This window comes from Xenopus laevis, chromosome 2S (genome assembly GCF_017654675.1).
Source record: "Xenopus laevis strain J_2021 chromosome 2S, Xenopus_laevis_v10.1, whole genome shotgun sequence".
Lineage (NCBI taxonomy): Eukaryota > Metazoa > Chordata > Amphibia > Anura > Pipidae > Xenopus > Xenopus laevis.
The window spans coordinates 167,582,120-167,599,187 of record NC_054374.1 but is presented as its reverse complement, the minus strand read 5'-3'; the positions used below and the strand labels follow the sequence as shown (position 1 = coordinate 167,599,187).

The window sequence follows — 17,068 nt, the reverse complement described above, 5'->3', positions numbered from 1 at the left end:
TAACCCAAGCGCACCCATATGCACATGCACCCATATACACACACACCCCCATAAACACTGCACCCTTATACACTGCACCCATACCCACTGCACCCATATACACACACACCCATAAACACTGCACCCATACACACTGCACCCATATAAACACACACACCCATACACACTGCACCCATACACACTGCACCCATACACACTGCACCCATACACACTGCACCCATACACACACCCATACACACTGCACCCATACACACTGCACCCATACACACTGCACCCATACACACTGCACCCATACACACTGCACCCATATGCACATGCACCCATATACACACACATCTATATGCACATGCACCCATATACACTGCACCCATATACACACACACCCCCATAAACACTGCACCCTTATACACTGCACCCATACCCACTGCACCCATATACACACACACCCATAAACACTGCACCCATACACACTGCACCCATATACACACACACACCCATACACACTGCACCCATACACACTGCACCCATACACACTGCACCCATACACACTGCACCCATATACACACACACCCATATACACACACACCCATAAACACTGCACCCATACACACTGCACCCATATACACACACACACCCATACACACTGCACCCATACACACTGCACCCATATACACACACACCCATATACACACACACCCATATACACTGCACCCATATACACTGCACCCACCATAATGTCACCAAGCTTTTGGTGAAGGAGAAAGATAGGGGAACACGAAGCACCTTGGGAGGGCAGATCAGTGAGCTCCTTTGGACAAGGGCTGTGAATTCTGGGAAGAAACAGATTAATTCCTGACCAGTGAACTTTGCAATTCCCCAGAGCATTTGGATTTTAGTCAGACCCAACCCTGTACAACTTGGTGCCTTGTAAAGAAGTGGGTCTCTCATTTCACTCCTGGAATCCATGGGAATTTCCAGTCTGCCTATTCCTTCTGCACAGAGACTGACCATAGGTTTCATGATCCCACCTTGTACCCCCAGACACATCTTGGTTAGGAGCAAAGCTTGTCCAATAGGCTCTTCTTCTTCTTCTTCTTCTTCTTCTTCTTCTTCTTCTGGTCCTTCAGCTTTTCTTTCTGTAACAACTCTCTTCCTCATTTGCTCTTATTCACTGGTGACCTTTAGCCTCTCTGAACCCTCCTTTTTCCTCCTGACGCCCATAGATTTTAATGGGCGTCAGCGACATTTTGCCGGCAGCAAATTTTTGGCAAAAAGAAACGAGTCAAATTTGCCCAAGCCTAAAGGCCATGCACCTCCCTGTACAATATCCTTCCCTTCTGTATATACACTCATGTGTATGTCTTCTTTGGGGTTTATGTATCTGTTTAGTAGTCGTGTGGAGCAGTGCAATAGTGCATTTGTTGTTTATTGATTAGAGACAAGACTTGCTGTGCCCACCCGGGTGCCAAGGTCTGGTACCACTGACTGGAAATGCACATTTAACTGATTTTTGAGAAATAATGGTCTCGACCTGCTGAGAACAGATCTGGTAGGTGCGCTAACGAACTGTCTGGAGATCCACTCATAACCAGCATGTGTTTGTATTGGGGGGCTGTATTTATCATGAACATGTACCTCCAGTACCCCCCTCTGCCAGTGAATTAATAACCAAACCCACTGTCTACAGTAAATCTCCTACAACCTGCATGTTCTATCAGCATTGCTGTTGGCTGGCATAGCTCTCCGCTGATCTGCATCCAATCACCTTCATTAATCCATCCAATCCATGAGTCCATCCATGAGTCAGGATGAGTGTAGAGTTACGGTTCAACTCTTAATCCCTCACTAATTGTTTTCTCTTTACCCTTAAGGGACCTGAGTCACTCAGATTCTGAATCGTCCATCCTTTACATGATTGAGCAAAGAGTTGGTGGGCACAGTTCCAAAATCCTCGGCTCCAAAGCCTTGCCCAGAACCTTGGAAGAGGTGCCATCTGGCAGTCAGACGCCCAACGGAGGCAACCGTCACTTGGAACTGGTAAACATAGGTGCCGGCCAGGAGAGTGTGCCTGCAAGCCCACAGATCAGCAATAAGTTGTCGGAAAAGTCCCCCAGCTTGGGCGAGATCAGCACAGCCGGTACCATACAGTCCCAATCGGACTCTTCAAGATCCCACAGCCCAAGTTCCACAGAAGCCGAGACGCCGTCTCCAGGGACGGAATCGAAGCACAACAATTCCAAGGGCACCCGCATCCCACAGCTGGCGGGAAAGAAGGCCGTGGCTGAAGATGACAGCGGATCCACAGGAGAGGACACTGACTCGGTCACGAGCAAGAAGAAGTTGACACTGAAAATCTTTAAGAAGCCAAAGAAGTAAGGACTGGACTGTTGTTCCCAGAGGAGCAAAGGAACACACGGGGGTTATGGGAATTATCACTGTTACCCCCTCGTCCTGTGATTCGATGGTGCACAGCCATACTGGGAAGAGTGTGGAGAGTAGGACCTCATTGCTCTCCCACCTCCAGAACACACGGTTTTGTGGTATTGACACAAAGATGGGGGGTCTAGACTGATCATCCTCTTGTTGGTTTGGGGACTGTTGGGGCGGAATCTGCTTTGCCTCTCCCCCATATAGTGGGTGTCCTTGCTTTACTATGCATGGTTTTGGGAAGTCTCCTTCCTTAGCCAACCAACCAGCACCTGAACGAGGGCATTGTTTTATTTCTATTGGGAATGGGAAGAGGCTGTTCAGGACAACTGGTTTAAGTCTGAGGTGATACGTGTGCAACTTTTTGTCTTTTTTTTCATCTTTGTTTTATGTTTCTTGTTTTTTTTCTCTTCTTTGCTACTTATGGGCATGCAGATAAAATAAGGAAAATGAAATAAAAAAAAATAAAATCCTTTGAACCCATTTACTGTTTTAATCTGTCACCCCACATGGTGCCAATCAGCGAGACTCGATATCATTTAGGTGCTCATGTATTAGACTCTATATCCCTTAGATGCCCATGTATCAAACTCTATATCCCTTAGATGCCCATGTATCAGACTCTATATCCCTTATATGCCCATGTATCAGACTCTATATCCCTTAGATGTCCATGTATCAGACTCTATATCCCTTAGATGTCCATGTATCAGACTCTATATCCCTTAGATGCCCATGTATCAAACTCTATATCCCTTAGATGCCCATGTATCAAACTCTATATCCCTTAGATGCCCATGTATCAGACTCTATATCCCTTAGATGTCCATGTATCAGACTCTATATCCCTTAGATGCCCATGTATCAAACTCTATATCCCTTAGATGCCCATGTATCAAACTCTATATCCCTTAGATGCCTATGTATCAGACTCTATATCCCTTAGATGTCCATGTATCAGACTCTATATCCCTTAGATGCCCATGTATCAAACTCTATATCCCTTAGATGCCCATGTATCAGACTCTATATCCCTTAGATGTCCATGTATCAGACTCTATATCCCTTAGATGCCCATGTATCAGACTCTATATCCCTTAGATGCCCATGTATCAGACTCTATATCCCTTAGATGCCCATGTATCAAACTCTATATCCCTTAGATGCCCATGTATCAGACTCTATATCCCTTATATGCCCATGTATCAGACTCTATATCCCTTAGATGCCCATGTATCAGACTCTATATCCCTTAGATGCCCATGTATCAAACTCTATATCCCTTAGATGCCCATGTATCAGACTCTATATCCCTTAGATGCCCATGTATCAGACTCTATATCCCTTAGATGCCCATGTATCAAACTCTATATCCCTTAGATGCCCATGTATCAGACTCTATATCCCTTAGATGCCCATGTATCAGACTCTATATCCCTTATATGCCCATGTATCAAACTCTATATCCCTTAGATGCCCATGTATCAGACTCTATATCCCTTAGATGCCCATGTATCAAACTCTATATCCCTTAGATGCCCATGTATCAGACTCTATATCCCTTAGATGCCCATGTATCAAACTCTATATCCCTTAGATGCCCATGTATCAAACTCTATATCCCTTAGATGCCCATGTATCAGACTCTATATCCCTTATATGCCCATGTATCAGACTCTATATCCCTTAGATGCCCATGTATCAGACTCTATATCCCTTAGATGCCCATGTATCAGACTCTATATCCCTTAGATGCCCATGTATCAAACTCTATATCCCTTAGATGCCCATGTATCAGACTCTATATCCCTTAGATGCCCATGTATCAGACTCTATATCCCTTATATGCCCATGTATCAGACTCTATATCCCTTAGATGCCCATGTATCAGACTCTATATCCCTTAGATGCCCATGTATCAGACTCTATATCCCTTAGATGCCCATGTATCAAACTCTATATCCCTTAGATGCCCATGTATCAAACTCTATATCCCTTAGATGCCCATGTATCAAACTCTATATCCCTTAGATGCCCATGTATCAGACTCTATATCCCTTAGATGCCCATGTATCAAACTCTATATCCCTTAGATGCCCATGTATCAGACTCTATATCCCTTAGATGCCCATGTATCAGACTCTATATCCCTTAGATGCCCATGTATCAGACTCTATATCCCTTAGATGCCCATGTATCAGACTCTATATCCCTTAGATGCCCATGTATCAGACTCTATATCCCTTAGATGCCCATGTATCAGACTCTATATCCCTTAGATGCCCATGTATCAGACTCTATATCCCTTAGATGCCCATGTATCAAACTCTATATCCCTTAGATGCCCATGTATCAAACTCTATATCCCTTAGATGCCCATGTATCAAACTCTATATCCCTTAGATGCCCATGTATCAGACTCTATATCCCTTAGATGCCCATGTATCAACTCTATATCCCTTAGATGCCCATGTATCAAACTCTATATCCCTTAGATGCCCATGTATCAAACTCTATATCCCTTAGATGCCCATGTATCAAACTCTATATCCCTTAGATGCCCATGTATCAGACTCTATATCCCTTAGATGCCCATGTATCAGACTCTATATCCCTTAGATGCCCATGTATCAAACTCTATATCCCTTAGATGCCCATGTATCAAACTCTATATCCCTTAGATGCCCATGTATCAAACTCTATATCCCTTAGATGCCCATGTATCAGACTCTATATCCCTTAGATGCCCATGTATCAGACTCTATATCCCTTAGATGCCCATGTATCAGACTCTATATCCCTTAGATGCCCATGTATCAGACTCTATATCCCTTAGATGCCCATGTATCAAACTCTATATCCCTTAGATGCTCTATATCCCTTAGATGCCCATGTATCAGACTCTATATCCCTTAGATGCCCATGTATCAGACTCTATATCCCTTAGATGCCCATGTATCAGACTCTATATCCCTTAGATGCCCATGTATCAGACTCTATATCCCTTAGATGCCCATGTATCAGACTCTATATCCCTTAGATGCCCATGTATCAGACTCTATATCCCTTAGATGCCCATGTATCAGACTCTATATCCCTTAGATGCCCATGTATCAGACTCTATATCCCTTAGATGCCCATGTATCAGACTCTATATCCCTTAGATGCCCATGTATCAGACTCTATATCCCTTAGATGCCCATGTATCAGACTCTATATCCCTTAGATGCCCATGTATCAGACTCTATATCCCTTAGATGCCCATGTATCAGACTCTATATCCCTTAGATGCCCATGTATCAGACTCTATATCCCTTAGATGCCATGTATCAGACTCTATATCCCTTAGATGCCCATGTATCAGACTCTATATCCCTTAGATGCCCATGTATCAGACTCTATATCCCTTAGATGCCCATGTATCAGACTCTATATCCCTTAGATGCCCATGTATCAGACTCTATATCCCTTAGATGCCCATGTATCAGACTCTATATCCCTTAGATGCCCATGTATCAGACTCTATATCCCTTAGATGCCCATGTATCAGACTCTATATCCCTTAGATGCCCATGTATCAGACTCTATATCCCTTAGATGCCCATGTATCAAACTCTATATCCCTTAGATGCCCATGTATCAGACTCTATATCCCTTAGATGTCCATGTGTCAGTGATGTTGTGCTGTGGATTTCCAGTGGAGTAATAGCTTTTTTAGTATAGTAAAGAAGTTGACGAAAGTTCAGTTTTTTATGGTGTCCAAGTCCCAAGTTCTCCAACGTTCCCAACACACATACCATTGGGGATACAATTTCTGGTAATTCAAGGGAGTTTGAAATGTAGTGCACAACCTCTCTCCAAAAGCTGTGGATTATTGGGCAGTCCCAGAACACATGTAGGTATGTCCCAATATCTCAGTCACATTTGACACATTTGGATACAGCTCAGCCAATTCGTGTGGGGTAAATAAACCCGGAACTTTATCTGAATGGATCTGTCCCTAATTCATATGGATATATCTGGGATCTATTTCAACGTCTCTCCCCATATTTCATTGGTGAGTTCAGGTATATCTCTGAGCCACTTATCTGTTGCCCTAGCAAGTGATCCAGACAGGCCCTCCATAGGATAGTATAGGACCAGGACATTTTCTCTAAGTAGATCTTTTTCTAGGGTAGACTTAGCTAGAGTAATTGGTCTACATGGAAATTGAGCTTTGAACAGTGCGTGAGTCGCCAGCGTCAACTCGGCTTTCGCAAATTTTTCGCCCATTTTGCGAATTTCATGGGAAATATGCGAAATTCGCGGCGAAGCGTAACTGGACAAAAATCGCCCATCATTATACCCCCCACCCCGTATTCCCCCTCAACATGGAGATACATTTATCCCAAAACAAAATCACTCCAACTTGTAGTGAAGCAGTAAAGAGTGACGGAAGTTTATCAGAGCACAAATCACATGACTGGGGGCACCTGGGAAATATAAAAACAATCTGTTTACTCTTTTGAAAAATGGATTTCAGTGCAGAAGTCTGTAGCAGCACTTTCCACTGATGTGTTTTAGGGAAAAAACATGTTTTTCCATGACAGAATCCCTTTAAAGGATAATTCAACCTTTTTTTTTTTTTTGGTTAATATCTAAAATGTTCAAATAGTGCCCAGAATAAGATTACTTTCTCCCTGCATTCAGTCTCATGTCATTTCTAAATCACAAGCAGCTCAACTGCAGCTCGTTCCTGGTGTAGCCTGAAGCTGGGAGACAAGTCTGTTATTCTGGAGTCTGTTTAGAGTCTTTTTAGGGATTTTAAAATAAACTGTTTTCTGCCTCCACCTGGGAGAGATCAGAAAGGGAACAAGACAGTTTGCATATTGCACATTTTATTGACATTAATTGCACATTTTATTGACATTAATTGCACATTTTATTGACATTAATCGCACGTAGAGGTGGACTTGTTGCCATGGTGGGAGCCATCACTATAGATATGGTGCTGATTGGGTCCTGCTGGTGTTGGTCTGTAGGAGGGGACACTGAGGTCTCAGGGCATTGGGGATCAATGTAACAGTTCATGTGGGCAGATTCCATTTGTACTAGATTTAGTTGGGTAGCAGGTAAGTTATAACTTATAAGGGGTAAAACTCTCCCCCGGAGGTAGGTTGGTATGGTGTATAACCCAACAAGGTCTGGGATTTTTCCAACCTGCATCGCAGATGGCATATGGGGGGAGGGGTTAGAAGTCTGGTCTGTGACCCACCTAAACCTGCGCCTCAAGACCTGAACAAGCCCAACTCACTGATGACTAAGGAGGAGTAAGGGACCTGTTGGTAGACAAGGGCATTTGCACTCCTGATTCCTGATTGGCCAGATTTCATACAAAAGCACCAACGGATCTTTCCAAGTCTCTCTAAGGCTCATGTAGGTATTTGGTGGTTCCTGTTTGTCTCCGTATGGACCAACATGGTATCGACACCTCAGTATGGGGGCAGCACAGGTTCATAACCTTCTATTCTGCCGCTGCCAAGTCCCTGTCCTTTTCATGCTTTGGTACATTCCATTAAAGTCAATAGGAGTTGACACCATGAGTTTCGGAACTGGTGAGGAAACCGCCCCATGTGACTTTAGCCTTAATCTGAATGAAACTGGAATTATCTGCCTGGGACAGGCAACAATTATAAAAACCCGGAAAAGACAAATATACTGTAGGGTTTAAAAAAATTCTAAGACACTTTACATTCTACTTAAAAAAAAAATCAATAAATAATATTTTTATAATGTCAGTTTAAAGGGGAAGATCGCTTGTTTCATGTGTTTCAATGAGAGACTTGCGCCCAGGCACAAACCAATGGCGACCAGTGATAAACATGACTCAGGTCAAATGACTAGAGGAAACATTTGATTGGTGCCCATGGGTTACTGCCCCAGTGCTAATTTGCCCGGTGTTACTATATTGGCCCCGTTGCACTTCAATCTGTCAATCAAATGTATTGGTTTATTGGGCAGTTGTTACTGCCTGTAGCACCTAGTGTTTCTCTTTCAGATCATGGAAGGAGACATTATGCTCTTTGCATGTAAAGGCAAAAAATAAAATCCAATTTTTACTTTCTTTAATGATAAAGAAACCTATGTCCAATATACTTTATATAAAAAATGTGTATAATTTTTATAAAAAACCTGACTGTATGCAGTGAAATTCTCCCTTCATTTACTGCTGTGGATAGGAATTGTCAGACGGTCCCTAACTGCTCTGCAGGGAAACAATCATACTTATGTACAGCAGGGGGAGCCCCCGCCTTACTTCCCAGTCATGCAGAACTCAAGCAGCTTTGTTTGTTTCCCTGTAGAGCAGTCAGCGACTGTGTAGAGATTTGCATTGGATTTTATTTTTGCCTTTACATCCCCTTAAACTGGGATTCTATTTGGAGGATTATTTTGCTGCAGCCACTGGTTCTGCAGAGTTGGAGAAAGTTTATATTAAACAATACAAAAACTATAAAATCCACATTAGATTACATGACAACACAGGACCCAGTGCAGTCTGTATATTCTGATTATTAATCAGTCTTGTGTATCGGCTTCTGGCAGATATTATTTGACTTGTGTTGTGTATATAATTATGACGATTCCTAAACAGCCCAGATCACACTGAGCATGTGCACAGTCTTGGTCTTGCAAAGATGTATAACAAAGTTACAAGATGGTGACCCCCTGTGGCCAACTTTGAAAGCATAAATAGGTTTGATTAGGCTTGTGGCGCAGTAACTCAATAATTTCTCCAAGGCATGCTAATAAGTAAAAAAATATACTAGAGGGGATATTTCTCATGTTTTTTAACTATTGATGTAAATAAAGTATATTTTTTTACTTATTAGCATGCCTTGGAGAAATTATTGAGTATTTGGTTATACCTCTGTTTGGTCACTAGAGGTCTCCGGCATGCATACCAGTAATGTTTACTGATTCTACTCCCAATTTGACTCTAATAGTTGTGGTGCAGTAAGTTCATGTTTATGATTAGTATACAAAATACAGCATTTCCAGCCTTATTCTATTTTACACTTTACTTCCCCTTTAATTAAACTTGCAATGACCTCATGGTGTGGCTTTCATTCACCAAAAAGCCAGGATCCAGTGTCCCACCCCTTTGGGAAGGAGGAGCTTGTCTCAGCACAGGAGGAAGAAGTAAAGCAAGTAGAGATAGGAAGCAGCTAGTTAGTATTGTCAGGTTTGGATCAATCCACTTGGGTTGGTTCAGATGATGTGACTTGGACAGGAATTGGTGCTCCTTGTACAGGTTCTACCTGGTGTCAGTTCCTTGGATTCACCATTCCCATTCTCCATCACTGCAAGTCCTGTGTACTCCTGAGTAATAGGCAGAGCTATGATGCAACGTGCTGCTCTGACGCTGAGTATTGAGTATCAGAGAAGCTTCTTCTGAGCATGGAGTGGAGCTTCCCCTTGTAATGGCAGCAATGATATCCTTGGGGGTGATGCTGTGTCCGTCTAGCAGATACCCCAAGGATCATGTAAACAATAGGTCAATGTCTGTCAGGGAGAGGTGAGCCCATCATTAGCAGCTCATGCTACTAGAGCTCTTATAATAGAAGCAGAAGCCAATGGGCCAATGCTGCAGCTCATCCCTGATGGACTTACCAAGTATCTCCATGTCCTGCCCTTTGTATTGCCAAATGCTTTCCCTTCTGCATTAATAATGTATATTCCATTCTGGGACTTCCATCTGTATAAACCATAAGCTTCTCTGTGGCACCACAATGACTCATCCATTGAGCCACATTTGTTATTATCAGTGTGGACTTGTGGCTTCAGCTTAGTGCTAGCCAACGGAGCCAATGTATTTGCTGGCAACCATAAAGCAACTTTGTCCTTCTCACGTCATGTTCAGAGAGTGACCTGGATATTGGATCTATTCTTCTTCTTCTTCTCATCTGCCCTTACTTGGGCCTCAGTGGAACCTGAATGTGCAGGTAAGTCCTCTCACCTCCATCTTCCTCAATTCACTTCACTCCCTAGATTTTTGGAAAGTTCACATTCTGGTGAATACAAAACGGTTATGTTTTAATGACATTTATGAAAATCACCTAAAAATATTGCAATTGGTCGTTTTTTTATAAAAACAAACAAATATTTTTGTAAAGTAGACATTCTGACGAATCCAAAATGGTTATGTCTTTCTACTTTAAACTACTCAACTGCAGCACTACGCTAAAGGCAGTGGTTTTTAGGAGATTTATGAAAATCGCCTAAAAATATTGCAATTGGTTGTTTTTTCTAAAAAAAGAACAAATGTTTTTCAAAGTAGACATTCTTATGAATCCAAAATGGAAATGTCATTCTACTTTCAACTACTCAACTGCAACGCTAAAAGCAGCGTTTTTTACGACATTTTTGAAAATTGTCTAGAAATATTGGTTGTTTTTTCTAAAATAAAAGAATCAAATTTTTTTTAAAAATACACATTCTGACGAATCCAAAATGGTTATGTCTTTCTACATCAAACTACTCAACTGCAACGCTAAAGGCAGTGTTTTTATTGCTGGTCCCTGTCAGTGTAAAACAATCTCATTCTCTCTCCATCCACATTCTCTGCTGCTGCTGTATTTTTCCATAATTTGGAGCTTTCTGGATAACAGATCCCATACCTGAACTAATGAGTAAACTCACATTTTACATTTATCTCTGGTCCCGTCTGTGTAAAACACTCTCATTCTCTCTCCATCCACATTCTCTGCTGCTGCTATATTATCCCATAATTTGGAACTTTCTGGATAACAGATCCCACAACTGTACTAATGAGTAAACCCACATTTTACAGATCATCTCTGGTCCTGTGTCTGTTTAAAACAATCTCATTCTCTCTCCGTCCACATTCTCTGCTGCTGCTGTGTTCCTTCCCATAATTTGGATTTTTCTGGATAAAAGATCCCACACGTGTACTAATGAGTAAACCCCACATGTTACAGTTGATCGCTGGTCCGTCTCTGTGTGTAAAACACTCTCGTTCTCTCTCCATCCACATTCTCTGCTGCTGTGTTTTCTCATAATTTGGATCTTTCTGGATAACAGACCCCACACGTGTACTAATGAATTAACCCACATTTTACAGTTTATCGCTAGTCCCCTGTCTGTGTAAAACAATCTCATTCTCTCTCCATCCACATTCTCTGCTGCTGCTGTGTTCCTTCCCATAATTTGGATCTTTCTGGATAACAGATCCCACACATGTACTAATGCGTAAATTCCACATATTACAGTTTATCGCTGGTCCCCTGTCTGTGTAAAACAATCTCATTCCTCTCCATCCACATTCTCTGCTGCTTTTGTGTTTCTTTCCATAATTTGGAACTTTCTGGATAACAGATCCGATACCTGTATTAATGAGTAAACCCCACAATTTATATTTATCGCTGGTCCCCTGTCTGTGTAAAACACTCTCATTCTCTCTCCATCCACATTCTCTGCTGCTGCTGTGTTCCTTCCCATAATTTGGATCTTTCTGGATAACAGATCCCACACGTGTACTAATGAGTAAAGCCCACATGTTACAGTTTATGGCTGGTCCGTGTCTGTGTAAAACAGTGTGAGCAGGGAGCAGTTTTGTTGTTTCTCATACAGAATATTTCTCTGTCGCTGTGTGTACAGGCCCATTGGGAAACATGTAAAACACAAATGGTCTGTAAGGCAACAAATATCTATTCAGGTCTCTCATATTCATATTCCAGTCTCTTATTCATCAGTGCAGGGTTGCTATGAAAATGTGGACCCTAGCAACAGGATTACTGAAATTGCAAACTGGAGAGCTGCTGAATAAAAAGCTAAATAACTCAGAAGTCATAAAAAAATAAAAAAACGAGGACCAATTGGAAATAGTGTGAGAATGTGAGTCCAAGTGAGTGTATGTCAGGTACAAGCCAACACTGTGTTCCCTATTCTCATATACATGACATATAATAATGGGGCAGTGTGTGTATTCTATTCATTGTACCATTCCTTATACATATAATTATACATGCTGCAGGGCTGTCATTCCCTATACTGAGAATGGATACTGAATAAACACACTCTCGTCATGGCAACAAAACCCACTGCATTTTACTCCACAACTTATTTGTAATGAACTGAACTCAGTGACCGTTATGTAACTTGCTAATAGAACTGTCCTGCCTTCAGCTGCACCTGTGATGTCATAATGCTCTGAGTCTTTGTGATGTCATCATGCTCTGAGTCTTTGTGATGTCATCATGGAAAAACTGTCACGGTGATGTCATAATGGAAAAAGTCCAGGTGTCCGACTGCAGCCCCGAGATTTCTCATTCTTGATCAGGAGACTGAGGTGAGTAGATCTCTGTATATTTGGGAGCAAATGGGATTAAAAAGAATCATTTTCTACTGGTCCCATGTGGGATTACAGACTGCTAACAGTATCATACGTTTGTTACACTGTCTGGACTTACTCACAATTTTATTTCTCTACTGGGTTTGGCTCATTTGCATCTCCAGCCCTTTAATCTGCAAAAACCCCATTTAATCATGAACTAAACCCTATAGGATTGTTTTGCCTCAAATAAGGATTCATTCTATTTTAGTTGGGATCCAGTAAAAGCTCTTGTTTTCTTATTACACAGAAAAAGGAAATGATTATTAAACATTAGAATTAATGGCGTCTATGGGAGACGGCCTTTGTGTAATATGGAGTTTTGTGCAGAACAGGTTTGTGGATAACAGAGCCCATAGTTGTATATCTATGTATACATGCACACACACACACATATTGGCATCACTAAAGTCTTTCTTTTTGTCTCTACAGAGAGAATATTCTACGACCAAAGAGAACAAAACTACTAAACTACAATCACAAAACTACTAAATAATTATCAGAAAACTACAAAAGAACGATAAAAAAACAACAAAAGTAGAAAAGAAAGATCAGAAAAGAAGAAAAGTAGAAAAGAAAGATCAGAAAAGAACAACAGAAGAAAATGTTGAGATTGTTGCGCAAATGCTTTTGCTTTCGCAAGGTAAGGACGTGGCTCTACTGTAACAGGACATTTCATTTAGTGACTAACTTGATGGAGGACAAACTTTATCATTAAAACTGGTCAATCTCTCCCATTTCCCTTTGCTGAAAAATGCGCAAAATTGCGAAAATATTTGCAAAACAGCAAAATTTCACGACACACATTAAAGTCAATGGGAGTTTTTTACTTTTGGCGACTTTTTTGTCCTAATACATTAAAGTCAATGGGCGTTTTTTCTTATGGCGACTTTTTTGTCCTAATTCATTAAAGTCAATGGGCGTTTTTTCTTTTGGTGACTTTTTTTTGCTAATGCATTAAAAGTTAATGGGTGTTTTTTTTCTTATGGCGACTTTTTTGTCCTTACGCATTAGTCAATGGGCATTTTTTCTTATGGCGACTTTTTTGTCCTAATTCATTAAAGTCAATGGGTGTTTCTCTTATGGACATTCTTTTGCTGTGAATTTTTCAGTGACAAATTTTCATTGCAGTTTCGCAAAAAACAATTAACGTCAAAATTTTAAATTTCACCACAAATCCATGGCTCATGAATACATTTGCTCATAACTAATGGCAACCCTAGTTCCCAGTGATACTGAACATGAGTCAATAGATTGCTAGCTCCCCAGTCTAACTGTGTATTGTGCTGCAAACAAGCTGAAATGTGATTTTACAATGATAATGATATATATATATATATGTGTGTATATATAGAATGTGAATTTAGTCGAGGTTCAGTGCTGCAACAAAGTGCTGCTGGGCCCCCTCATAAATAACTCTAAAGAGGGGCCCGGCTCACACAGCCCCCCCACTAGTGATGTGATAGTGATGAGAAAAACTCAACCCACACCCGGCCCCTACCCACACCCCCCCAACCCATCCCACCCGCATCTGACTCCTCCTCCTTTTATAGACCAGCACTGACCTGCCCCACCAATGATGTCACAAAAGGGGCGGGGCAGGACACATATAAAACCTGAAGCTGGAAGTCAGAACCGGCAGTGTAAGGCCACAAGAGATGTACAAACCCACCCGACTCACAGCTAAATCCCAGGGGTCCCTCGGGTATCAGACCGACCCCACATCACTACACCCCACCCAACTGCCAGGAATGTTTTGTCAATGCCCCCCAGCTCTCAATTAGGAGAGTGACTGGGGAGGGAGAATTCCATGTAACTATAGAGGAAGGAGACTTGTGTTCCCTGGGGAGGCAGCCTCTGATTCCTCTATAGTTAAGCCACACTCACGGTTCACTTGACTCATTTTAATTTTAATAGATAAACCACTAACATTTAAGGGCACAGTTTATTCTGTTCAGAAAATATGAATTCATTGCAATTTGACTGTAAAGTTTATCTTGTTTGTATTGTAATATAATACAGGACATTTGAAATGTGATATATATATATATATATATAGGAATTTTCTCTTAACTAAAGCTTTCATTTCAAATGATATCTTTGCCTATTTGTATATTTCTTTTTGTGATAAAAACTTTTTTTTCATTCTTCAATAGAAAAAAGACAAAAATGTAAAGAAATCTACGGATCAAGCTGAATTTATTGTGGTAAGCAGAGAAAACTGTACTATTATACTACTATACTATACTACTATACTGAGGGTTTAGTCACTTCATTCATACACTTGCCCCACATTTCCCCATTATTTCTCCTTTGAATAATATCATTGCATCAATAACCACAAGCACAGCTTAAACCATCTAATATTGAAATTCAGAATCATCCAGTAGCAGCTCTATCACTTCATAGACTTGACTTTATTCAGGAGAAAATCTCTTTTCCTTTCTTGGCTTTTGATTATATCAGACTTAATCCCTACACAGACCCTGACTGTAGTTATCATTCTTCTTATTATTATTATTCCATTATTACTACCAAACTTAAGCAATGGCACAAGGGCTTGTTAGATGAGATTCCTTTAGTTGAAGCCCTATTTAATATAAGTATTAATAGCTCATTGCTCTCTCATTGGAACATCAGGATAGAAGGGGTTGGATGGTGTTTAGCAAGTGAGGGAATACAGGGATATGGGAGAGAGCTCATAGTACAAGTTGATCCAGGACTGGTCCCATTGCCATTTTGGGGTCAGAAAGGAATTTTCCCCTCTGAGAGGCTTCAGAAGGGGTTTTTTTTCCTTCCTCTGGATCAACTGGCAGTTAGACAATTTATATATAGACATAAAAGGCCGTGTGTCTTTTTTCAACCAAACTCACTATGGAAAAAGTGGCACAAAGCCATGGAATTGATGCAGACATAGTTGGTTGAACTTGAGCTCAATGGTTACTATTAATGGAAATATAAGAATTTCCCATTAGTGATTATTACCTGATTTTGCCACATGCCCATAGACTAATGGGTGAAATTAGTCACCAATAGACATCAATGCATTTTTGGTGAAGTGAAACAAAAATGAATATAATATTTATGTCTGTGTTACAGTCAATAAGCCGCTGTATTTACAATCTATTTCTGGAATACTTAGCCAAACGTTGTGTTACTTTGCATTACATTGATCAGTGATTAATGGATTCTTCATGTTGTTTCTTGTGTTAACCAGGAGGAACAGATGAGTGAGCAGGAGGGATCTAACACCACCCCCAGCCACTGCCAGGTAAGCACAAAATAACCAGCAATCCAAATCTCTATTTTAGCCGCTTCCCTACAGAGCCAAATAGATGGGATAAAACATATTATTAATGACACATTTAAGCACCTCCATAGATGACTCACAAATAATCTCTCTATTTAGCAGGAGACACTGGTTGAAACTGGCAATAGCAGCTGCCAGGATGAAGAACCAGTAGTGGAGGACCTGGGCCCTACCATCGGCCAGGAAGAGCTGGAAGAGACTGACAACCTCCAAGAACCTATTGACCCTCTGAATGAGATCTGGGAGGTAACCTGCAAAGGATTTTATTTTATAAACAATACACACAATAAGATTAAAGTCACCAACTCAGCATCACATTGAGCCACATTATATTCAATTAAACAAGTTCTTTAGAGAGACAAATGAATGTGATGAGAAATGTTTCTAATGATGTGTTTAAGCTCCTCACCCACAAAATGTGTCTTTATTTAACAGGAGTCAATAGAAAAAACTGGCACTGACACCAGCCAGAATGACTGCCCAGAGGAAGAACAGCTGGACAGTGAACTCAGCCAGATTGAGGCCGACGAGATTGTTCAGGTTTGACATTATTTCATATTAAACCATTTTAACTAAGGATGCACTGAATCCTCTTTTTGGATTCAGCCAAACCCCAAAATCCTTCGTGAAAGACTTGGCCGAATACCGAACCGAATCCAAATCCTAATTTGCATATGCAAATTAGGGTCAGGAAAGGAAAAAGTGGAAAAAAAACTTCTTTTGGGACAAAAAGTGTCCTGATTTCCCTACCTGCCCCTTATTTACATATGCAAATTAGGATTCGGATTGGGTTTGGCCAGGCATAAGAATTCGGCCAAATCCGAATCCTGCTGAGAAAGGCTGAATCCCGAACCGAATCCTGGATTCGATGCATCCCTATCAATAACATCCATATCTGCAAGAATTAATAGAAAACATCTGCATTTATGGCAAATATTTGT

The 17,068-nt window shown here is 41.0% G+C and overlaps 1 protein-coding gene across 1 annotated transcript in view; it reads left to right on the top strand.

The window, feature by feature from the left end:
* stim1.S (stromal interaction molecule 1 S homeolog) overlaps positions 1 to 2,906 on the top strand; it is a 42,113-nt gene extending 39,207 nt beyond the window's left edge. The window contains 1 exon segment of the mRNA XM_041584672.1: positions 1,872 to 2,906. Within this exon segment, the coding sequence (XP_041440606.1) occupies positions 1,872 to 2,376 (505 nt within the window). The 3' untranslated portion in view covers positions 2,377 to 2,906.
* Positions 2,907 to 17,068: the final 14,162 nt, after the last annotated feature.